This window comes from Epargyreus clarus, unplaced genomic scaffold (assembly GCF_041222505.1).
Source record: "Epargyreus clarus isolate Ecla_fem2 unplaced genomic scaffold, WU_Ecla_fem_2.2 ptg000003l, whole genome shotgun sequence".
NCBI classification, from domain to species: Eukaryota; Metazoa; Arthropoda; class Insecta; order Lepidoptera; family Hesperiidae; genus Epargyreus; species Epargyreus clarus.
In genome coordinates this window covers 6,030,864-6,056,924 of record NW_027332211.1, presented here as the reverse complement: position 1 = coordinate 6,056,924, position 26,061 = coordinate 6,030,864, and the positions used below count along the sequence as shown (strand labels likewise).

General features: G+C 36.3%; 4 protein-coding genes across 4 annotated transcripts; 2 read left to right on the top strand and 2 right to left on the bottom strand.

Annotated features, from left to right (window-relative positions):
* Positions 1–252: 252 nt before the first annotated feature.
* LOC140751324 (mitochondrial import receptor subunit TOM40 homolog) lies at positions 253–2,653 on the bottom strand. The gene is made up of 3 exons (XM_073085237.1): positions 1,833–2,653; positions 1,138–1,332; positions 253–926 (listed from the first exon to the last, which is right to left on the bottom strand). The coding sequence occupies exons 1-3, from the start codon at positions 2,562–2,564 to the stop codon at positions 702–704; spliced, it is 1,152 nt and encodes a 383-aa protein (XP_072941338.1). The 5' UTR covers positions 2,565–2,653; the 3' UTR covers positions 253–701.
* Positions 2,654–3,434: 781 nt separating this feature from the next.
* Positions 3,435–8,092, top strand: imd (death domain-containing immune deficiency protein). The gene is made up of 4 exons (XM_073085227.1): positions 3,435–3,954; positions 5,106–5,278; positions 6,048–6,182; positions 6,926–8,092. Exons 1-4 carry the CDS (start codon positions 3,654–3,656, stop codon positions 7,064–7,066), a joined length of 750 nt encoding a protein of 249 aa, XP_072941328.1. The 5' UTR covers positions 3,435–3,653; the 3' UTR covers positions 7,067–8,092.
* An 859-nt stretch (positions 8,093–8,951) lies between these two features.
* On the top strand, positions 8,952–15,760 carry LOC140751267 (mitochondrial enolase superfamily member 1). The gene is made up of 10 exons (XM_073085157.1): positions 8,952–9,217; positions 9,532–9,858; positions 11,332–11,550; positions 11,693–11,815; positions 12,147–12,297; positions 13,335–13,492; positions 13,852–13,994; positions 14,203–14,366; positions 14,871–15,052; positions 15,547–15,760. The coding sequence occupies exons 2-10, from the start codon at positions 9,760–9,762 to the stop codon at positions 15,679–15,681; spliced, it is 1,374 nt and encodes a 457-aa protein (XP_072941258.1). The 5' UTR covers positions 8,952–9,217; positions 9,532–9,759; the 3' UTR covers positions 15,682–15,760.
* Ctf4 (Chromosome transmission fidelity 4) lies at positions 15,698–25,858 on the bottom strand. Its single transcript, XM_073085216.1, has 16 exons — positions 25,585–25,858; positions 25,223–25,466; positions 24,847–25,093; positions 24,539–24,654; positions 24,252–24,420; positions 23,795–23,923; positions 23,289–23,502; positions 22,608–22,790; positions 21,957–22,116; positions 20,665–21,000; positions 20,384–20,482; positions 19,805–19,927; positions 19,085–19,237; positions 17,216–17,374; positions 16,764–16,910; positions 15,698–16,412 (listed from the first exon to the last, which is right to left on the bottom strand). Exons 1-16 carry the CDS (start codon positions 25,659–25,661, stop codon positions 16,149–16,151), a joined length of 2,820 nt encoding a protein of 939 aa, XP_072941317.1. The 5' UTR covers positions 25,662–25,858; the 3' UTR covers positions 15,698–16,148.
* Positions 25,859–26,061: the final 203 nt, after the last annotated feature.

The following is a 26,061-nucleotide window of genomic DNA, read 5'->3' as shown; positions in this document are numbered from 1 at the left end:
CGAGGATTACAAGGTACGAAGGTTATTTTAATTAAAGTTTTATTTATTTAATGTAGATATCTCTAGAAAAATATTTCTTAAAAGCATTAAAAGTGGTTTATTAAATAATATCAGTCCTAATACAACGTTGTGTAAATTATTCCTAAAAGCCTTAATAATAATTTATCTAAAATAAAGAAATAATTAACAAGCCAACTATAGATTATTTCTGTTCTATAAAGTGCCTGCATTAGTAAGCTTTAGTTACTGTTATTATGTCTAAAAAAATAAACTGCGTAGAACCGTGATTACAAAATGTAGCACCGCGTAGCTCGTTTCGTAGCACCTCAAATAGCTGCGTAACGCCGAGTAAAACAATCTTTTTATTTTATCTCACAATCCATATGCGATATTCATTTCATTTCAGGCGTATTTCGTGCTTTATCTAAATTCTGTATACTTTGTCGCAAATTGATATTTTTACTTTCATGAGCTATTTGATAACTTTAAGTATGTTATTATCCGAAATATGGATATTGGCTCTGTATCAAGGGTGTATATGGCCTGGCCATTGAATCGTTGGATTCTCAGTGACCTTTTTTTATAAAATCGCTATGTTCGGGTCTTGTAACGAAATTAAAGCGACTCTGTCTTTCCATATAACATTAGCAGAAAAGCTGACCAATTCCTCATTTTTAAAAGTTACCCTAGTTTTGTTTATACTACATAATAGCCGCGGTGACTCCAAATCCCAGTCTGAACTTGTCATTTGGGTGGTTTAGTAACGCGGAGATAGCGCACGCCAGCTGTGCCCGCTTGCCGCCCAGAGCCCGTTGGAGGGTCGCGCCCACCAGACCATCCGAGTCCGCGGAACCACGCACCGTCCACTTTTCTGTACGCCACTCATATGCCATCGTGGCAACTGAACGACGAATCGCAAATCCCACCTGAATAAAAAAAACGTTTGAAATAGTTACTTTAAATTTAGTTATTCGAAAATTAAGTTTAACAGTTTCATATAAGCAGTTTTAGATTTATGAAGTATTTTTTCAGTGACAAGAATTTTGTTATAATTTAATTGGTAAATAATTTGATGTATTCCTACTATAAGAACGGCCCTTTAGCGAATATACGAGTAGATAGTTATCTGATATTTACCTCAAGCATGGCAGCGACTGTTAAAAACGGCTTGATTGCCCTCGCGTAGCACAAATCAAGTCCTCGGTTACCGAGCGTAGCGCTAAGGGAGTGGTTCTCAGTGGCCCAGCGCCCCGCTCCAGAGGCTGAGCTCAGTTCTGACGCTTGTCCTCTTGCCACGATCTCAGCACCCAACGATAGGCGCTCGGAGACGGCCTAGAGATCATTCTTAAAATTTGGTGACTGGAAAAATAACTTTTACACATTGCACTGTGGTGGTAACCACATCGTGGGATGGCAACACTGGGTTAGCAAGAACACTTAAATATGAATATTACATATGACACTTGCTATCATGCTCGTATACCGGCGTGTTCAGTTGCGACGCTACGATGTGTGCCGCCACCACAGAGGTGCAAAGAATAAAAGCTCTGGGTAATGTAGATGCTTAGAAAACATAAAGAAACAGTGTCTAAGAAAATATGTACGCAACGAATAGATAACTCCTTTCTTTGGAAAGTCGGTTAAAAATACATACTTAGATTTTATCACGAAATAAAGCGAAACAAAATTATTCATAAAGACTAAGCCAAAATACACAATCCAGGTATATACCCAACTTTATCTAGCACATAGGTATATCTACGAGTACCTTAGGTTTATACTACATAGGTATACTCGTATTGTAGTATTTTCTACAGAAAGTTCTTACATACCTGTAAATAATGTAACGCAATAAATTCTCGGTTCACAGCAATGACAGAAGCGGTAAAATTATTGAAGTAAGCATCGAATATGCTTTCGAAACTGTAAAACTCTGCTTCGGCAATTTGTGCCACTATCGTTGCTCTTGTGCCTTGCGTCGGACCCACGCGCATTTCGCAGCTCATCTGTCCGCCTGGCGCTGCCTCCATCACAAAGTATGGGAGAGCCACAGGCTTGCTCTTATCCACATACGAGAGCAGAACTTTATATCCGCCCGGCGACACTGAACTAAAGGATAGTGAATGACCCATTACCCAGTTACTATTCGAGCTTTGTTTCACAGAAATACAAGCGCCTTCGAAGCATTGTGGAAGGCGGTACCGGGCAGCGTTATGTATGTAGCGCAACAAGCCTGGATGTGTAGCGCTGGCGGGCAGCGCGTCGGGGTCTTTCTCCCCGTCACACACACGGCCGATGCGGGAACCCGACACTCCCGCTCCAGTTTTGCCACGATCACCTGCCGTGGACTTAGAATCTGGCACACCGGAATACTTGCTCTTGGGGGACGGCGCATCACCACCCGCGTCCCCAGCACACGGTGGAATAGGACGATCTTTTCTCGGAGAATTCGATTGTGAACACGGATTAGACTTTGCATGTATGGTCTCGAAAAGAACCATCTTTAGTAACTTTGAAAAAGGTTTTGGTGAAAAGAAAGTAGTCGAAGGATCATTAGCGTCCATTGTAAGTTTGTAATAATTACACTATAGTTTGCTTATTAAAACACCTCAATTAAAAATAAATTATGTCGACCGTATATATCAATTATTATGTCAAAATTGTCAAGCATTCCTTGAGGTGTCTTTGAAATTAGAATTTCAAAGAATACCTGTTTGTTGCGCCTTATTGTGTTAAAATATTAGTTGTAGTAGTATTTATAATTTCTTCAAGATAACTTAAAAGTCATAGAAATCATATACTATAAAGAACGATATCCATATGCTAGAATGCAAGGTAGGGAAAAGCTTAAAGAGGAAGAAAGGAGGCGTCCTGTCATGGTATGATTAGTTCTCTCTATCTGGTTATCCGTAAGTTTACCAGCCGACAGTGTATTTGAAAAATAATTAGGCATTTTAAGATATAAATAGTCTAGTTCTATAAACATTATATAAAGATACTATTGTATCCAATGGCCTTCTCTGTGTTCTTAGGGCTTCCCCTCAAACTTCTCCTAATGTTGCCAATTCGCTATCATATTTTCCAACTAAATAAAAAATTTAAAAGGCTAAATTTCACTAATATTTAAAAAAGGGGTCCATTCTTGAAATAATGTTTTATTATCATATTTATTTTCTATGAAAAGTAAAAAAACATGAATATATAAGCCTCTGATTTTCTTTTTGATTCGTTTGTTATTATTAAATGAAATGTCATATTAAAATTACCCTAAAATATTAATGAATACGTATAATGCGTCTTTATTAGTAGTATATCGATGGTATAATGTTATTATGCGTCATATTTAGTCGTTGTTTTTAAAGTTGATATAGCAACACTTTAAATTTATATTTAATAAAGTTTTTTGATATAGCAATACTATTAATCTGCGTTTAACGTCATTGGTAATTCCTACAACTTGTCACAGTCATACATACAAAATATACGACTTGTATGTGTTGTGTGATACTGTGATTAACTGTGATATGAGTTCCATACTCTTTGTTTATTGCTGATTACAGTTTTATGTGAATCTTGAATATTGGTGTTAATTTAATAGTTTTTACTGCATAGCACATTAGTATCTTTATCGCCAATTTAGTTACATTACAACAATGGCAAGTAAAATAAATTTTAAGTTTCTGGAAATGTTTCGGAACTTGAAATCGGACGCGGTTCCGAAGGCTCCTCGACCAGAAGAGAACTTCGATGAAAATCCGCAAGCGGAGGCGCACAACGAGAACGTGGAATTCACGGATCCACCTGAAGAGATCTTCGATGAAAACGAAAAGAAGAAAAAGAAAAAGTCAGGTTTCAAAAAAAAATTCTTCAACAAAAACTCCGACGATAAGGATAAGGAGAAAGATAGACGGAATAGCGAAGGCAGCGGGGGCAGCAGCAACGTCAATACACAAGGTATGTCAAAACAATTACGCTTGAATATTAAAAATGTGTCATAATTTTTACCAAAGATGAAAATTTTAAATTTTAATCTTTAATAGGCAAATTTGACTATAAATAATTTTAATGTATTAGTAAAAAAGTAGCCTAGTGGTAAAGAAACTGCCTATTTCGGGTGGTCTGATGTTCAAATCCCAGGCACACATCTCTGATTTTGTTAAATGGTGAACATTGTAAGGAAATCTACATATCAGACTTCTAAAACAAAGTTCTTAAGGGTTTGTTCAGTCTAGCAATATGCACTTGGCCAACACAGTGGGCTTGGGCTTAAACCTCTCTCATTTTGAGAGGAGATCCATGCCCAGCAGTAGGACAGTAATGGGTTGACGTCAATGTTCATGTATCAATCAAATCAATATGTGTGTGAGATTGACTTGTGCAGCTGCGCTATCTATTCCTACTCTTTAGTAGATACAACAAATCTGTTACTATTACAGGATAAGAATTATCCTGTTTAAGGTTTACCAATGTCAGTGAACTTCATGAGTCACTTAACTATTATAAATCATGTCCTAAGAATTGTTTATTTTATAATAATTTTACCATACAACACATTCTTGAATATTTTATACGAGCCAGCTTCCTGGCTCCTTTTTTCATGGGTATTCGAACACAAATTAGGGTAATACCCCAGCTAGTATAACACAATTAGTCCAACTAACTTTACTAAAGCAAAACTTCAGACAAAGTTAACTATTCAACTTGCCCAAGTTGCATTTACCTTATGAGCCTTGAACCTGCTAATTTACTAATTAGTTTGCCATAAGCAAAATATTCTTTAATCATCATCAACTCATTACTGTTCCACTGCTGCGCACGGGTCTCCTCTCAGAATGAGAAGGATTACACTATAGTACACAGCGCTGGCCAAGTGCGTATTGGTAGACTTCTCATATATTACAAAACTTGTACTTTTTTTAAAGATTTCTTTAATAACCAGAACAAATTCAATAGCATTTCATACTATATACCTTTTATGATCAAATTAATATATTATTATATTGTCACTATCACTAAAAGTCTAACATGCAAAGTAGCCCTTTGGCGTTTTAGACTATAAGTCTTTACAGTGACAATATTATAAATAATTGGAAATCTTTTTGCAGCTACTGGGAATGTTATAAACATTGTGAACTCCAAGGACATTCATTGGGGTGATGAAATTGTATACCATGTGAACCAATATAACCAACCACAGACACAAACATGCAATGACACAGGCGAGGAACCCATCCAGAAGACTAACCTTATAGTGTTGTTACTGGAAGCTCAAATTAAGGTAACTAAAACTAATTAGATTTTACACAAATGTGCGTGTACTTTAGTATGAAAGAAATTATACTTTTATTGGCATAAAAAAGAAAGTGTTTTATATGCAATAAGGATAAAAAGTGAAACTATTACTATTAACTATAGACTTACAAAATGATTGGTATATATAATATTCTATGACATTATACCTAAAGAATATAAATTTGAATTTAATTTGCTTGTAGCTTTTGCAAAACATTTACTACCCAACCTTATGGATAACATTTCAGATCAGTTTTCATTACTATTTTTCTCAAATTCACCTAAAGAGTTTGTTACTTTAATAATGACATTTTTTATGTTTTCAAAAACATTCATCCTGACTGCGTAAATTAGTTGCCAACAAAAAACCAAGGAACCCATTTTGACTTTTTGAAAAATTTGTGCAATCCAATTTACTACGAATTGCCACCATAATCTCATCTCATCAACAATCAACATCTCATGGGGTAAAATCCTGCAAGCCCACTAAAACATCCTATGCTAATAAAGTAGACGTACATAATATATTACATACATTAATGAAAAAAAAGGTGACACCCCTTCTTTCGCAGTTAGGTAAATATGATCTGTTCCAGTATTTTTATTACTGCATTTAGAACAATTAAATTTGGATAATATATTCATTTTATGATGCAGGCACTTACTAAAAAGCATCTATACTCTCACTTACTCTCACGTTTAAGAAGTTGCAGGTAACAGCTAGTAAAATATAAACATATATCCTTTATTTTCAGCCAGAATTTGATTACATGGACTACATATCAAAGAACCTTGGGAAAAATTGGTACAGCATATACAGAAGACTGGGTTTCACCCAGGGTCGCATTGAAACAGCCGAAATTGATATGGCCAAGAATGGTATTGCTGAGGTATGTATTGTAGTTATTACTACATTTAGTGTATGTTGTAATATAAATAATTATCAAAAAGGAAAACGTTATGTATGTCAGTGATATACTATTGGAAAGTAAAGTTGAGCATTCCAGCTTAACCTTCAAGGGTAGCGGTGTGTCTGTGGCCAACTACACATAGGAATTTATCTGGGGTAGATCACAAATGTCCACGAGCGGCAGTAGCCACTTACCATCAAGTGGACTGCATGCTCATCTGCTACTCTTAAATTAAAAAAATAAATAAACTACAGCTGCATTAGGAGATTTTCCCAAAACTTGTCAAATTTTATTATATCACACTTATTTGTTCCTTTCATTTCGTAGACATTTATCTGTTATTATCAACGTGCATGTCTTAAGATAACAAAATATTTTACATCTTTCCAATGATAAGTTGTTGATTACATTTGTACAATTACTGATATTGGTCTCACCTCTCATGTTTTACTTACATAGTTGATTTAAACGACTAATGTATTTATGTTTTTTACTGAACTAGTTTTCAATTTATTTTAGGCAATATTAACTTTTGTTAACATTATTTTGCAATAGAAATTATATCCTTTAATTTGATAAACTGATTTGACAATGTATTATGAAAAACTATTTTGATTCTGATAAATTAATAATCAATTGATAATCACCAGACTGATGTATACTAATAGTACCTAATGTACTTCTGTCTAACAGTAAATGATTAATTTTTCTATTTTTTTTAGGCACGGTACCAGCTACTGTTGGATTGGGTGAGAAACGACGACGATGGTACTTTGGGAAAACTAGCGTCCGTACTGTGGGATGATGGGGAAAGACAGATTGTTAAAGAACTAGCGGCCATGTACCATAAGAGCAAAAAGTAACATGGCGTGTGTGTAGTGTGAGTCATTCCATGATACGACACTTCTGTTATAAATAACACAAACAGACACAGAAGAGTCTAGTTAATGTGATAATTGACAGTTTTCGTGTTACTACTGTAAAATGCTGAATTTAATATGGAAAATTTAAAACTCATTCCAATTTTATATAAGAAGAAGACAGGTAAACAATAGTAGATAAAATTATTTTGTAAAGCAATAATACTATTCTTTCAGATATTTTAAAGTAGCTTATAACATAAATGTAAATTCAATTCAACACAAGGTGATGTGTTGAATTTTGATGTATTTCACATGTAGATAGAATATGAAATATTTTCCGGCTATTTTATAATTAAGGATAATTAAGTTTGAAAAATTAAAATTTTTAAATTTTTCAAATCGGATGCATGGTGTAAAAATAGTGCAGAATTTTATAAAATTTGTCAAAGGATACCTAAAATTATATTTTGATAAGAGTGATAAACACTTATAATCGTGATCCTAGCTTTTTATGTAAGTTATAAAAATAAAAATAAATAAGTTGCAATATCATTAGTACTTAGCAACATTTTAAAAATGAGATTGTGCATCACATGTACAGTTAATGAATGAACTACTTCTAAGCAAAGTAATGGGACCAATATGGACATCACTAAAATGTAAGATTAAATACATTTTTAATTAGGGAATTTATATACATATTATATACAAATACAATTTATTGACTTTTTAAGATTTTTTGACATGCTAAAGATATTGTATGTATTTAGATTTGTCGATCACGCACACAGCTAAAAAAATAAGACTTCGCGCCTAGAGAAAATCTAGATGCATATAATATCTTTGCTTTGATATACAAAGTATTTAGATATATTTTTAAAAGATGTTTATTAAATTTAATAAAACATTTACTTAGATATTTTTTCAAAATTTTATCGTCTAGTCACAGTACAATGTGTATAAAATTTTACTGTATATTAGTGTTTCTAAAACATGGTTAAATGAATAAAGATATTATACATTTTATTGTGATGTTTTAATACATTGATTCTAATGATTCTATTACGCCGGCTTAAGTGGGAATTAAATTAAAAATGAATACATTAAATAATGTTTTGAAATAACTGCTTCGATTCCGCGATTGAGGACTTTTTTCTTATAATACAAAGTTCGTACGTCACAATTTTTTATCTTGTGCCAAGGGCGTCGTTATATTTCTTTGTGGGGCATCTCACCGCTTTTATGTGTATGTACCATAGACATAGGATGTCATAGAAAAAATTATAAGTCTATGGTATGTACCCCTATTTAATTCTTTCAGTGAACTACTTCAGAATTTAACCAGTAATTTTATAATATGGAAATACAATGCTGTGTTTTAATGTCATCATTAACACGCTTTTTTTATCAAATGCTTATAAGGTGCACTTAGTATTTTTCAGACGTTTTTAAGTCTATGATAAGATAACAATAGTTTTAGCGGTTGTTTAGGCACATGCAAAGCGCGAGATGTACAATGCGGAATGCGCATGTGTATATTAGCGATTTGTCTCGGTCATTAAAACAAGTTGTTAGCACTTATGTGAAACACGATAATGCATGATAATATTTATTACAAATATTTTATGATTGACCGAAGAAGTCCCGTACTAATCCGTCTGGTAGTTTACAGTGATGATGTATTATGGGTGTAGAAGCATCACCATTAAATATTAATCTGTTTATATAATATCCGTCCTACTCCTTGTCTGCTTATAAAATTAGTTTAGCTACTTAATTTTATAGTTACCCTTCCTATTAATTCCCTATATGAAAAGTTACATTATATATTCATTCGAAATAGTCTTCTAAAGGATCTACAAAAATGCTAAATTAGCTGAACATAAAGTTTAAAATAGATGTGTATAACTTTGTATATAGCTAAGTGAAAACCAGTATTTACCGACTAGCTCTTTTTATTTATATTTTATACAGTTCCTCGTGTTACTTTCATGAACGCGCTATGAAGATCGTTAGATATTAGTAGAGACTCAATAATGTCTGGATTAAACTTCAGGAAGATCATATCTACTAACTTTCCTGCGCATGACCTGCGCTTAAGCAACTGAATCATCATAGTATTGTGGTGCAGTGCACCATGGTGTAACTCAGGTAACCGTCAGAATGGCCGGTCACTCATGCCTACCTTCGATTAAAAAAAGATAAACTACTTTTTAAGGTGACCGGCCATTCTGACATCAGGATGGCCGGTCACCTATCCAGTGAGAAGAAACTGCGCAAATGAATAGAGTTTTTTTGGAATCAATAGTTGCTACCAAATTACTACCTTCAAATGCATCGTTTACCTTTTTTGAATCGAAGGTAGCAATTAGTAGCAATTAATAGCAACTAGGTAGCAACTTTTAGGAATTATTTCGATGTAAAATATGGGTAGTGACCGGCCATTCTGACGGTCACTAACTCAGGTATTCTTTATCAAAGGCATTAATAATAATGTATCAGTAAATACACAAATGCAAATGTACATGTGCATTGGAATATATATCGCCCTAAATTTGTGTGAAACATTTCATCATTTGTTTACTCAAGACAAAAGACAAATTTACTGGTAACAAAGGTTATCTGCACAGTCGTGGCTCGGCACGGGTATTGGACGCGCACGAACTAATTACTAACTTACTATTGTTTTTACGATGCCGGTTCCAAACAGAAATGGTTTGAAGATCACACAACTTGATGTCAAGGATGTGAGGTTCCCGACTTCTCTCGAGGGACACGGATCCGACGCTTTGGTATGTTGATTTTGGTAAATCGAAAAATACTAGAAATGGCCTTAGAATTAAAATTTAAATTTTTAGAGTTAGATATCTGCTGGATTGAAGATCGAATCTGGAAACCTTCGCTGGCTACGTCTCTGGCCTGGGTCTTAAATTATATAGTATCTAATATGTATTTTAATATAAACATTTTCTTAAAAGTTCATAATTTTATTTCATTATTCGATGTTGAAAGTTACACTAGCAGAGGTAGTTAATATAACATACTTAATATATCTTTCATTCAATTAAGTCAAATACCGTACTAATATTTAGTAATTAATCTAATTGCATTTTAAAACATAGTATGCTACGTAACATGCCTATTCCTTCACATTTCATGATAAAATCATAACATTTAGAGGGTAGAAATAAACTCAAAATACACTAATCTTCCTAAACTAAATTTTATTTAGATAGATGTCTGTTGTTAATTATTCATAATATCTACCAAGGTATTGTAAAGTTATTTTTAACATAAACTGGTTTTTTACTATTATAAAACGCGAATGTTAATTTATTTTATACGATTTTGCGGTTTATATTACCGAAGTATGCCTATAGGCCTGTATTATAAGTCAAAGGCACTTGAATTTAAATAAGTTTGGTAAAAAGATATAATACAAAAAGTAGGCTTAGGACTGCAACTCTTTTTATGTCCCATTGCTGGGCACGGCATTCAACCCACCAAATCATACCTACTTGTATCAGTTGGTATATAGTTGTAAACGTTTTTGATCACTTTCGAAGTCCTGAGCTTAAATCAAGGTACAAAACGGGCTTTTCTGGTAACGGGTTTTTCTGATTAGTAACTATTTCAGAGAAGAAAAACACAGAGAAGGAATTTACCTACATGCGTAAAAAGTAGAAACCTATGTAAAATCTACCGAGAGGCACTGCACTTATTCATCCTGGTGTAACTTTCCTATTATAAAACAAAACCTTCGTCTAGCCGTGGGACAAATAGGTTCATTCCGCCAATCCGTATTTCTGCAAAACATAGACCCGTGCTTCCAATAGATTATTGCGTAAAAACTTAACAAACTTATTTACTTACCTTTTCAACAAAATGCTGTAACATAGTGACGTAAAGGTGAGCGGTTTTTAGCAAACCGTTTCAAAAGAAGAAGCGCTATTCCTTTTTTATTGCTAAACAGAAATTCAATACAAAAATTGACTATTGTTTTTTTCACGAAGTCAAGAGCCAGATTGAATATTTTCGGGTGCATATTATAGCTAATGAAACAGTTAAAATCGAAAACTGATCAGATTTTTTGTAAAATCTTATGATCATTAAATGTCTTTCAACATCTTCCATTTAATCTCCCTTGGCCAGGAAAACCTTACATCCGGACAGTCTTATTCTATTGTTACATTATTTCATAACAACTATATAGCCCACAATCATAAAATATAAGTACCTCCTTATTTCAAACTAAAATTTTATAGCACACCGACCCAAACTACTCGTGCGCATATGTCACGATCACAACTGAGAACGGCAAGCAGGGCTTCGGTCTGACGTTCACGTGCGGCCGGGGTACCGAGGTCATCGTGCTCATCATCAGGTCGCTCAAGAGGTTCGTGGTGGACAAGAATGCTGCTGACATCTACGCGGACTTCGCTGGGTTCTGGCGTACCATTACCAATGATTCGCAGATGAGATGGGTAAGACACCAAACTCTGAAATCATTTATTAATTTCTTGTAACATTAACTATTAAGAATGTTTTACGAATATAACGATCGCTACCCGCCTGTGTTTAAGTTACAAGGCCTAGTTACAGTTAGGGACAACATTTTTTTTACAGATTGGTCCGGAGAAAGGTGCCATCCATTTAGCTGTGGCGGCAATAATCAACTCGTTATGGGATCTGTGGGCGAGGCTTGAGAACAAACCCCTGTGGAGACTACTGGTCGACATGGAACCTGAGGTATACAGCTCGTATAAATTTTAATTTATCTCAAATTTATAATATTAAATTACTTACTAGTCAAATTATTAATTTTAATAAAGCGCTCGTTTTCGGTTTCTTGCAATTCGCTTTTTTGAAGATTAATATGTATGTTTCCAAATTTCCCTAATTTCACATTAAATTGCTTGATGCCTACTATCTTTCAACTGTTCCTATATCAACTTTTTACGATACTTTATCACCTTATATTTTTAATATAATTAGTACGCAGTGTTTAAATTACATATGTATAATTAAAAGGTCAGATAAAGTTAATGTATTTTGATAAACCAGTCTTAATTGTCAACAGGAGCTGGTATCAACTATAGATTTCCGTTACATAACCGACGTGATAACGAAAGAAGAAGCTACACAGCTGTTGAAAGAGAAACGGGCTGGAAAAGATGATAGAGTAGAGTATTTGATCAAGAATGGCTATCCAGCGTATACTACTCAAGTTGGTGAGTATATAACGTTCCGATTGACGACTACAACGAATAAAGTGGTTACAACTCATAGATATCAGAATAAACATAGGAGAAATTGGCGTAACTAGCTCTGATATGCGCATATTTCAATGAACATGTCCTAATCCTCAAATTTATACTATTGACTATTGTTATATACTTAAATATACCTACATTTCCTCAAAAAAATCTCAAAAAATAGCCTTCAACAAATTTATTCGGTATTGTTACAATGTGTTTATTTTTTCTAAACTTAAGTCATACACGATAAAACACCAGTGCAAATCTCCAAGTAGAAATAGAGTGTAGTAAGGACTACGCATACCTACCTACCGAGCAGTTTGTTACCTACCTAAATTCTTTCTCTTTAGGTAACAATTGTTATCAGGCTCTATAGCCTGATATTCTATAGACTGTTATGCATTCAGTACCTATGTACTGAATGCATAACAATTACTCAAGAACTAGTAGGTATTAAATCTTATCTATATGCAACAACAGGTTGTTTTAAGTGTAACTAATTTTATGAAAAAACTACCTAAGTTCATTTAAATCATTGAAATATGTATATTTTAAATACCTAATAATCGCGCTACACACTGCAAAATACAAATAAATAAAGACAAATAGGGGAATCTTCTCAAACAATTCGGATTCATGAGCCTTAATTAATTATTTATATTAATAATATATCTGTACTGGGTAAATGATACGCCTAAGTACCTTAGGTATGCAAAGATGGGAGATCCTACTGAAGTCATAAGTTTAACAAGCTGTTATAATTTTATATCGTTTGCGGAATATTTTATTTACTAAAAATATGCCAAAAAGTGCGAAAGCAACACATGTTTCTAATCGCTATGCTCTTGGTTTAAAATTCATCTTCTAAACTTCATGGATGGCAGTTTCCACTTATCCAGGTAGAATTTATGCTTGTTCTCTGCTTCAAATATCCCAAAAAAACTTATGATAACATTGTGGAAAATTTGTTAATTTATGTGCATTTGACTTAAAATACGCCAATGTTTCAGGGTGGATGGGTTACAGCGATGAGTTAGTCAACGAATTATGTAAGAAGTATCTGAGCCTTGGTTTCACATATTTCAAAGTAAAAGTCGGACGTAACTTCGAGGATGATTACAGAAGATGCAGCGCCGTTCGTAAAGCTATTGGACCTAATAACTATTTGGTTAGTAAATAGTTATATATAATTTTGCTACTTTTGTATATTTTTGCTTTTGCTACGAAATCTCCCTCCTTAAGTTAAGTCGGGAAGGCAGCATTGAGGAAAAATAAAAAAAATCGTTTTTGTTGTACTTTTTATATCTTAGATATTGAATGTCGTAGTAAATTCAATGCTCAGAAAATGGAAATTATTTCCCTCAACAATAACAGATGCTCCAAATTTTATTCTTTGTATCTTGTATCCACACGATAATTGTACATGTGTAGGCATTTAATTTATATATGTTGGGAAATAGCTTTCACTACTCTAAGGTTTTTAGCATCTTTTTTATTGTATAAAATACAACTTTAACTACTTTGCAGATGGTTGATGCCAACCAAGCCTGGAGCGTGGATGAAGCTATAGAGTGGATGAAGAAGCTGTCTCCGCTCAAAATCAAGTGGATCGAGGAACCCACTTCCCCAGATGATGTTTTGGGACATGCTACTATTGCAAAAGCTTTGGCGTGAGTGTATCTACATATCTAGATAAGGGGCCTATAAAGTATAAAACCACCATTCTGCATTATTTTTCGATAAATAGTTACGATGAATAATCAGCATTTTGTTGATTTTATTTTTGCTGTATGGTATAAATATGAGAATTATTAAGCAATTTTAATATTGTTATTGTAAGGCTTATTTAAATAGTCTTAATTTTGTCTTTATTTGCAGTCCATACGACATCGGCGTCGCGACGGGAGAGATGTGTGCGAACCGCGTGATGTTCAAGCAGTTCCTACAAAGCGGCGGTATGCAGTACTGTCAGATCGACTCCGCCCGCATCGGCGGCATCAACGAAATCCTTTCTGTTTATTTGATGGCGGAAAAACTCAATGGTAGAAGACAAATAATTATAATATTTTATGAATTGCATCTGTTTATTGGAAATTGGATTTCGTTTTCCCAAGAAAGGGGAGAACTATTGTGTTGATGAATTGTTTATTTACCACTACCCTCTCTTAACGAATATAAAACAATTATGATGTCATGGGCCCTGGAGGGGCGGCCGGCTAGTTTTACTGGCAGTTCGATCGTAGCCTTCGACAAATGCGCACGCACTCTACTTGCTCGGTGGAATGTCATCGCGTGTTTTAATTATAATATAAATCTTTCGATGTAAAATGAAGATTAAGTGCGAATTTCTTAGCTTTTCTTTTCATCGTAACAATGTATCTCCTCCACGAACCGTATTTACCTTCGACGAAGGTGCTATATCTCTTACAAATTAAATTCAATAAAATCATTCACTTTCAACGGATTGGTCATTACTTGACGTAAAATTAAACATCCACTTTTACTATAAATCACCACATAATATATTTTAATGTGGTTGTCAACAGTGAAAGTGTGTCCTCACGCGGGCGGCGTGGGGCTGTGCGAGATGGTGCAGCACCTGCAGTTCTGGGACTACGCGAGCCTCTCGGGCACTGCGCAGGGCCGCCTCATCGAGTACGTGGACCAACAGCACGAACACTTCTGCGACCCCTGTGTCGTTGAGAACGCTAAGTACCTCGCTCCTAAGGTAAGCCAGGACATAAGTTTGGAGTTACATAGGGTACCAATACCATAATAAAAAACGTGTGTTCTTATGTACACGCGAAAGAAATTATGCTTATTAAACGCAATTTTTAATTAAATTACTTGACTAAACGTCAAATAGATGCCAATAATATGAATAAATTATGTGTTACATAAATATGCGCACCTTCCTAAAAAATATATATTCAAATATTATGTTGGCACTTATGACATGGCAGTACAGAGTACTATTCAAAACATGCTACGTACGCAAACATTTTCGCAAACCCACTATATTGGTGATAGCAAAATGGCAGTCAAATTTTAATATCAATATAAGCATTCCTTCCTTCAGTATTTTACTTCAGGGCAGAAAATTCATGTTTTCAAGATTTTAACTAAAGTGTGTATATTCTATTATGAAAACAAAGATTTATGGGGCATTTTTTTTACAAGTAATTAATATCTGATACATTCAAATTTCCCTCATCATTTTAGATGCCAGGCTACAGCACGCAATTTCTTCCGGGCACGGTAGAGAAGTTCGCTTACCCTAACGGAAGCGAGTGGCAGCGGATGTTCAAAGAGGGAATAATGCCTTTGCCTGATGAAGCAGAACTAGTCAACGCGTAAATAAAACCAAACACAATTAAAATTGCAAAAATAATTTATTGTTTCATTTATCAAAAGACTAACATCATAATATTTACATTTATACAGATTATTGCTTATCAAGTCACTTACATAAAACATTAAGAGCATGATAGTGTTATGTTTATATAATGTAACAAAAAACACATGTAGCAGATAAGATAAGTAGATCGAATAAGATCCTAACATTACTATTATTCAGTCTATAGATTTGACTTCTCTTATATTAAACTTGAAAAATGCATTTTTTTCAATCAATGTGTCATCATCCTTTTAAAAAATGTAGGTCGCTCGACGTCAACTGTTCTGACGTTATTATGTGGACGAGGTCCAATCACGTTCCGCTTAAGTGTTAGAAAGCACTAGTCGTACACTTAAATGGACGAATTACTCTTGTTCCGGTCTTGTTCAATGAAATCATAAGTGGACCCACAGTTGACCAATAGAAGTTATGTCTTTTTCTGAAAAGCAAAAGCGCTAAGCTTCGATTGTTTCGGAGCGCTCGTGACCGGCGAGTCGTTTACATCATCCTCCAACTTCCTCTTTTGACCGTTTTCCGAATTTGAACCATTTTTACTTTGAATGTTCTTAAAGGTCCTCACGCAGTGCCGCGTCAGCTCTGACGGCGTTAGTTCTGGGTTCTGTTGCTCTAAAGCAGGCTTATTCCGAGAGAACCAATCTACGAATGTTTCGCCATCAAGCGGTTTCAGTGGCTGAAAATATGGTTTTTGTTATCAAATGTTTAACATTAAACAATTAAGGATACACTTTATTGCCTATGTTGTTATATAATGCGTTTTGTAATATGCCGCTATGCTATAGCACGAAATGTCGACCAAAAACCCCACATTGCTACCTTCTAGGAAAAAGGTAATTGTTGATTAGGTAATATTAATTATTGGGTTATATATTATAATAATAATTATTGGGTTAGGTATCTAAAAATTTACACTACCGCAGTGTTAACAAGGTAAATTACTATTTACTGTAGTTTTCAAGATAAATCATACACATATGAATATTAATTTGATCGATTCAATTTTAGATATTGTTATAAAACTTACGTCACTGTTTTCTGATACATCTGATGCTGTTGAATGTACTTCAACAAGAGCTCTGTCTGTTAAAGTAAGTGGACTCTGCACACTTTTAGATGCGTCGTGTTGCTTTTTAAATGGATTTCGAGCACCGCCGGGCGAAGATTTAATTGGCTGAAAAATATTTTTTATATTTTTTAGTAATTTAGTAAAAGTATAACTATGTTATCAAAACAGAAGACAAGTAAATATTTTTATCACATGTGTATTATTTGTTTGATACAAAAACAATTGTCAAAGTTATAATACAGTTTCTAAACTTAACATATTGACTCTTACCAAATGTACTAGTTCATTATATATCCCTCCCGATATTCGTACAAATTTACATTTGTCTGTGCCTATTAGCAACCAAAGGAGATAGTTAACTTTCCTGCTCTTAATCCTTAATTCTATTGAGTCAGTATTTTAGTACTCACCACAGGTTTAATCGGCGCGACCTCTGGTTTCTTCGCAGTCTTCTGCGGTATAATGAGGCTGGCATTGAGGTCGTGATCCGTGCTCGTGACGTCATACGTCTCCTGCGAGTCGAGCTGGTGGAAGTGTGTCTGCTGCTCTGCGGCCTCAGTGGCCTCGGCCTGCCAATAGAGATATCGGAAGTAAAAAAAATGTTGATGTATTATCGACGTCGATATATCAAGGAAAAATATCGATATGTCAGTAAATTTTCAAAATATTTTTGCGGCCTTAAAATAATACATTAGTTTTATATAACTCAACAATTTAAATATGCCTTTTTTTATAAAAAATATACATTATTTAAATTTACAAATTTCTTTTCATTAGGCAAAATTACAACCGAATAGCTCGCAAGCTCGACGACTTCCAGCCTCCCGAACAAGCCGGCTTTCGAAAAGGCTTTAGTACCATGGACCACATACACACACTGCGGCAGATTGTACAGAAGTCCGAGGAGTACAATCTGCCGTTGTGTGTTGCTTATGTGGACTATGAGAAAGCCTTTGATTCTATCGAGACATGGGCAGTATTGGAGTCACTCCAGCGGTGCCAGATTGACTATCGATACATCGAAGTGTTGAAGTGTATGTATAAGGCAGCCTCAATGACGATCCGATTACACGACAGAAGTACGAACCCCATCCAAGTGCAGCGAGGTGTGAGACAGGGTGATGTATTGTCGCCGAAACTGTTTACCGCTGCACTGGAAGACGTGTTCAAACTGATGGAGTGGAAAGGATTCGGCATCAACATCGATGGTGAATATATCACTCACCTTCGATTCGCAGACGATATCGTCATCATGGCGGAGTCGCTGGAGGACCTCAATACCATGCTCAATGACCTCTGTGATGCCTCTTAACGGGTGGGTCTTAAGATGAACATGGACAAAACGAAGATCATGTTTAACGTCCATGTCACACCCATACCGATGATCGTTGATGGCGCCACACTCGAAGTTGTTGACGAATACGTTTACCTGGGACAGTTAATCCAGATGGGTAAGTCCAACTTCGAGAAACAGGTCACTCGTAGAATCCAACTCGGCTGGGCAGCGTTCGGGAAATTGCGTAACATCTTCTCATCCAACATACCTCAGTGCCTGAAGTCGAAGATGTTCGAGCAGTGTGTGTTGCCAGTGATGACGTACGGTGCCGAGACGTGGTCTTTCACTGTGAGCCTCATACGAAGACTCAAAGTCGCTCAGCGAGCTATGGAGAGAGCTATGCTCGGTATTTCCCTACGCGACAAAATCCGTAACAAGGAAATCCGTAGGAGAACGAAAGTTACCGACATAGCTCTCAAAATAAGCAAGCTGAAGTGGCAATGGGCTGGCCACATAGTTCGTAAGACGGATAACCGATGGGGTAGGAAGGTCCTCGAATGGAGACCGCGTCTCGGCAAAAGGAGTACAGGACGCCCCCCAACCAGGTGGACTGATGACCTGAAGCGGACGGCGGGTAACCGCTGAATCCAGATCGCTCAAGACCGGTCGGAGTGGCGTAGATTAGGGGAGGCCTATGTCCAGCAGTGGACTATTACAGGATGATGGATGGATGGAGGCAAAATTACAAAAAAAATCGTCGTTCGATATAATATTCGGTATAAAATATACAATATATTTTGTACCGATCATATATCAACGACATTATATCAGATTTTAGACTAATATATCGCGGAATTGAGACATTTTATTATGTAACGGGTGCCCGAAATTTCGGCAATAAAAAACGCATATCGTAAGTACCCGTTACATAATAAAATGACATTATATCAGTAAAAAAATCGATACAATATTTTCACATTCGTGAAACCTGCGTTAGTCACACCTGCCAGGCCTCCGCGAGCGATGCCAGCTTGTCCGCGAGGTGCACGCGGCCGAGCCGGGACGCGTACTTGGCGGCCAGCGGGACCAGGCGAGAGTCCTTCAGGAGCTCCATCAGTTCTAGAGCTCGCTGCTCTATCTCGCTTCGACAAGCCAACTGGGGATACATGAGCAGAATAATATAAGGTTAATTAAGCATATAACATGTGACGGCGATCATACTATAAATATAAATACTTTTGATAATAATTACAGTATGATTTTCTAAAATTGCTATGCATCTTTGGAACAATGTGGTTTTCAAAACGTGGAAAAGAAAAAGGAAGTTGGGGATAAAAGAGAGCCATTGCAAGAATGATAATAAAACATGATCAATAAAATTAAGAACCACATAATACCATGATAGGAAATAATAATAGTTAAATGAATATATTTTTTAATCTAAATAACATTCTTAAACCAAGATGTTGGTGTATATTTTAATGTTTTTATATATCCACGTAAAACTACTAGGCCGCTCTGAATATAGAAATGAATCGCGTCGCCATAGCAAATTGTTTGACTACATCTGCTCGCAACAACTTCAGAGCGTACTAGCGGTTTGGCAAGGACTATACTATACTCGTACTTTCAGTAAAGCATTTAGATGTATTATGACATGTATTGTATGTGCGAATATCAGATTTATAGGCTTCAAATTGAATACAACAAAGGGTATACCTACCGCAAACAATTTGAGCGATGTCTCTCGAGCGACTTTCACGTCAACGTCGGCAGTAGTGTGTGCCCACCGCACCAACTGCTCTTCATATTGCGTCTTTTCTGATTCCAACTCACAAAGTGGTATCTAAAAACATTTTGATGTTATAATACAAATATTTTTAATATGTAGTATGGCATTCTCTGATATGTAAAAGTATAACTGAATCATACTAATTATTAGTTTATTCCAACAGGGCAGTACTACTTTATCCTAGTTTGAATAAAGGTAAACAATGCAAGCAGGTAAACCAGCAAACAGGATCCTATAACTGGTGAACAATGTGAATGTATATTTTGAGTGATTTGTGAATACATAGCATTGTTATTTTAAAGTATTTTTACAATTTCACTGTAAGAATTAGTAACCAATGTACATTACTTTTTGCATCGCATAACCAGGGCAAAAAAGACTAGCCTGGCGCGCCATGCCATTGAGGCATCATAAAATTGGTTAATACCGGTTTTTAAGTAATTTCTAGAATATGTATAAAATGGTATTATTATATTAGACTAAAGTGTAGGATAGAAATAAAAATGTTACCTGTATAGGAAGTTCAGTTACGATCGGTTTAGGCACCGTAAGTGGGTATGCGGAACCACGGCATAAAATAGCACGCACGGTCTGTGTGGGCTCGCTCACCTGGGAAAATAACAATAATATTTTAATGTGCGACACACTTCCAAAATATTTACACAAGAAATATATTATATTATACATTTCGTACATCATGAGTTATTTATAAAAAATAATCAGGGCTGGCCTACTGAAAAATGCAATAAGCATAAGCATTTACGACAGCATATAAAACAAAATGCACTTACCGAGACAATAAACCATGAATCCGAAACTCCTTTAGAGTGCGTGCTAGTATCACAAATGGGGATCCAAATGCCGCTTGCGACATCGTACAGCCTCAATATCCCAGTGCTGTCGTATGTGCACGGCGAACCCACATCCGAAGTCCCGAGCCAAGCCAGCTTAGACCCTGAAGTTAGGGGCACAAGCACCGTCTTGCTACGGACTTGTCTGCCGTTTATAGCTATTATGTCCATAGCCAAGTGTTGGTCTGTAATACCGGGATCGGTGTGGTGGTATACAGCTAGAACCGTCGTATTAAAAGCTGCTAACGCTACTATGGGACCCGGCAGGGATATAACCTGAAAATATATAAAATTTTACATATAATTAATATTTGTTATATTTACATAGAAAATGATAGATGAGCAACAATCTCTACTGCTGACCATTGCTAATAATTGCTTGGCAACTGAATACGACTACGTTGGCAGTCGTTGGCGACCGTCGGCGATTAACGTGTTTGCAATTGTCGTTGCACGTTGAGGCGACGCCATTGTTCGCTGTCCCTTGTCGGCAGTGATCGTCGTCGACACGACCTAGTGTTCATGTTCGTACTAACTTGTAAGGTGTAGTAGTTGTAAGGTGTGTAATTGTACGGTGTTAGCTCTAGCTGACCAAGGGCGGTCCGCCCCGGGCCCTTGGTCCTCTGGGGCGCCCCAAACGTCGTCAGCGAAATAAAAAGGTCGCCGGAGTCAAACTATTACAGAAATACGTATTAGTCAGCGAATAAGCCGTTTGTAGTTTGTAAAATCAAATCAACTTTTTAGACTGAGACATTTCCGACCGGGGCCTCCGATGACCTTAGTACGCCACTGCGTGTGTAAGGTGTGTTGTCACCTTTTTTTTTCTGTTTACGAGGGGGAAACCTTCAAAAGGTACCCGACGACGTGGGAGCGACGCCGGGTTATGTGGGATTTTTACCGCACTAAAATCCCCCCGTGGCCGTCCTCAGCGCTTGTTGGAGAACTCCGGGATCTCCGAGGGAACACAATCGGAGTCCTCCAAGCGCGGCTGCCCCGATCGGGCTCTGCCCTGGGGGAGCACTTTTGGCTCCTCCCACACCATCTGATGTTTACGACGGTATGCGATCACACATACCGTCGTCCTACCCGGGGTCGCTTGCTGGACGGTTCAAGCTCCCACTCTTGCCGCCCGCAACCCCGGAAGCCCCCTTTTAGTCGCCTCTTACGGCAGGCAGGGGATACCGTAGCCGTATTCTATTCCCGAGACTACAGGGACTGAGGTGTGTCGTCACCTGTCGCTGCGTGCCGAGCGGCGTGTAGAGGCGCAGCAGGCGCGCGCTGGTGGCCACGGCCAGCGCGCCGCCCGCCGCCACGCAGCGCACCTCCTCCGCGCCCGGCAGCGACACGCTCCACTCCTTGCTGCTGCCCACCAGCGATATGCACACCACCTTGCTGGGGTACACACACAGACACACATTCATTATAGCATATTTTGTTATACAATAAATATAAATTGGTTATATTTTTTAAATAAAAATATTGTAGTCATCAAGGGTGTAAAAACTTAATGTAGAACATGTTAATGAATGAATTATACATTCTGCATTATAATGAAGGTTTCAAATTTTTGTTTCCATGATCTTAATTATTATTACAGACCTATGTCCAGCAGTGGACTGTTAAAGGCTGATGGATGATCTTAATTATTTGCTATTTAGTATTTAAATGATTAACGAAATTTAAATAACCAGCAGTTATATATCTCATAAATATCTTGGCACAATACCAAAAATTTACAAATGATAGTTTTTATCAACTAACTTTTAAAATGGTACACCATTTTTGGTAACTTACCCTTGTAACACAAAAAATTAAAAAATGTATGAAAGATTATTTTAAATTCACATTTTTAATGTCATCTGTGTTTATACATAAATAATTACCTGGGAGTTTCACAAGCCAATGCCAGGATGTTAGTCGATAGACTGGCCACAGTGTGATTTAAATAGTTGTTCAAATTTATCCCATGATGTAGGTTTGAATCATGAAACTCCACATCAATACTTGACTCTCCATTCTCGCCTGTATGACAACGGACGATACCGACGTCGTTCCAGCACATATACCTAGAAATAAATAAACATCTATGAAACACTCTAGCAGACTAAGGTTGACAAAATCAAACCATCACTGAAATACGTATTTTCGGGGAATAAGTCTATGAGATATTTGTAAAGTCAAGTCAACTTTTTAGACTGGGTGCCTCCATTAAACTTTCCTCCTTAAGCTTTAATTGTTACTGATGAAATACTGGTTCATGTGAAAGTCATTCTAAGGAAAAAGCTCTTCCAAGGAAGCATGAATTTGCCACATATCAATATTACTGCTTGTCTTGAGATACATTTAGGTAGCTAACTAATCTAAAGAGCTGGTTCCAGATATGTTGTTTTTCTTGAGGCGAATGTGACCCATGCAATGAAATATTTAGCAAATATATTTAAAAAAAAAGTTTTAATGCCCTACTGAACGCAAGCCACACATTCCTTGCTACCACGAAACTTCTAACACATGTTTCACTTATTGTTTAACAATATAGAGACTAACGTAAATTGCACAAAGCGCACCTATGTTCTAAGTGTACTGGTGTGGATGAAGGTTGGAAGGGCGGTTGCGCGGGCACGGCGGAGGGCGGCGGCGGCAGCGCGCGGGATTGCGGCCGCGAGTCCTCCAACTCCGACCCACCGCCCAGCCCTAGGGTCTCATTCTTTAACTTTTCCAGAGATATGGCGTTGTCGTCGTCGCTCTCGTAGTTCTCTATTATGTTGTCTAGGTCGTTATCTGAAATTTACCACGAGAATTAATAGCATTGCAACAATTAAAAGATAAATTATTTCTGTCATCACAAAAATTAACTTGTTACAAGTATTAAAGTTTTTTTTATGGTATGGTTTTTATGGTTAGTTTTTTTTTATATTTGAGCCTAACGATAAAGCAGACAGGCTACCTGACGGAAAGTAGACAACATCGCCTATGAACATTTGCAACACCAGAGGAGTCGCCAATGCATCGCCAGAGGTTAGTTATGTTTTTATTTTGAAAATTACTCAGTTAGAAGGGGTTCAGTACTGACCATCATCCCTTTCAATCATCTCAACATCATCAGCTGCATCATCACCAATCCTGCTACTGTCCTTGCCATAGCAGTTGACTAGCATGCCCAGTTGACCAGCAACATCACAATATGCAAGAACTCCATTCCCTGAAAAGAATAAACCAAAGAATATAGTTATTGAAAGAACATGCAATATATTATTATTTAATCAAACAAGGCAAAATGCAGTGAAAATGACTAATCTTTTGAAATTAGCCCCTCGATCTGAGGTTCCAAGAATTCCCATGAACTGCTAAATTTTCAAAGTAATATGCATAATATTTGAAATGAATGAAATTAATAAACATTGTGTTGGACTAATTAATGTAGCAGCACTAATAGTAGCAGTAGAACAGTAATGGTTTGACAATAATAAACTACTATTTACACAAAATATATATTACTATTCTTGTAGTATGACCACTACTTTCATTACCTTTGGGATTCCATGCCAAAGCAGAAACATTATGAGATGTTGGGTGTTCCACAATACCCATGCAAGTGCCTGATTGTACCTCCCAAACTGCAATCTGTCCTGCCACAGTGCTCCCAGCCAAATATTGGCCACATGGTGAAAATAGACACTGGGATATGGCACATTTTATCTGGAAACAAAATACTATATTTCAAATAAATGCATAATTGGTCTACAAACATTGTACCAATGTTGGTAATGCATTTAACTGAAAAAGTTTTGTAGTATTAAATATAATTTGTACAAACCGAGCTATGTGTGAATGTCATCCTCTGCCCCCAGCTTTCTGTGTCCAGTAGTGTGACATCCCGGTTATTAGGATATGCCAAATATTTGCCTTCTATTGGCTCAAAATCCATGCGACCTATAAAAAAAAGCCTTATGTTAAAAAATATATTTCATACTACTTAAAACTGCTAGTTTAGATGTCAGCTTTTTTTTTATATAGGGGTTATATTTCTGGTCTAAGAACTAATTTTACATAAAAAAAAATACTATATTTTTGAAACTACATGGTAATGAGCCAGGTACTGATAATAACATAGTTTTGTCTTACCCAAAACTTTTGCAGCGTAGAATGTGTTTATCTTAGGAATACATGTTATTTCTTTGACAATCTTCTGAGTATCAATATCATACACTCTCAACGCGCCATCTCCACAAGCTGTGCTTGCATACTTCATGTGAGGGCATATAGCAATACTGAGCACTGGACCCTTGTGTTCTGACATCACAAACAGTGGTGCCCCACCCTCCAGACTGCATATCTTTGCTTCCATGTTTTCCGATGAACAACCAAGGGCCTGTAAAGGAAACAAAACTATCTTTGTAGTAATCAGAAAATATGTATCTTACACAAAAAAGAGATTTAATTTTTTATGGTACAAAAGGCAAACTTGCTTGGAAATCATATGTATTCAAAAACAACTCACCTCAATCTTAGATGATGACATAATTTGAGTAACTGGAGCCGTGAACCTCGTAATGATACCATCCTTGTCAAAGGCAGGAAAGGTGTAAGCCTGAACGGCATGGTTATCTGTTGCCACGTACAACCTCTTGTCTTTGAAGCACACGGCCAGAGCGCTTTCTCCGACACAATGGGAGTTGGGGTCATCGTCTTCTATATCCACCCAGATCCTCACGTCACCGTCGTGGCCACAAGTTATTATGTGCCTGGAAACGAACCAAAACTTATTGTTATCGAATCAAAGAGAATACACTATGTACACTAGAGAACTTAAAAATTGAGAACTTGAAATTGAGAACTTAAGAATGTTTAAAATTAGCTTACCTTCCATCTTCCGTATAGCACACATCAGTATGACCCTCGGCATGGGCATACCGAAGAGGTTTTGAATCAATTTTCATTTTTATTTAAAAATACCTTTACAATCTACTGCCCTCACTACTATCACTTCAATAATAAGATTAAGCAATATAAAATGACGATAAATAAATTAGACGATCATGATAATATAAAAATATGTGGTATGAACTTTATTTCTCGAAAAATAATGAAATAATTATTATAAAAAGTTATAAAAATTAAAGTTGTTCTTTGTTAACGTTAACATTGAAGTTTGATGGCGGGAAAATAAATGTTTATCAACTGTCATTGTCAATAATTATTGTCAACAGATGTGATATTAAAGATTTATTTATTTTGATGTGTCGTATGCGTAAGCATTAAGTATTTGGCGAGCTTTAAAATCTTGTTTGAGATATTAGTCTCTTTTATGTCTAATATTTATCTGACAAATTATATAAT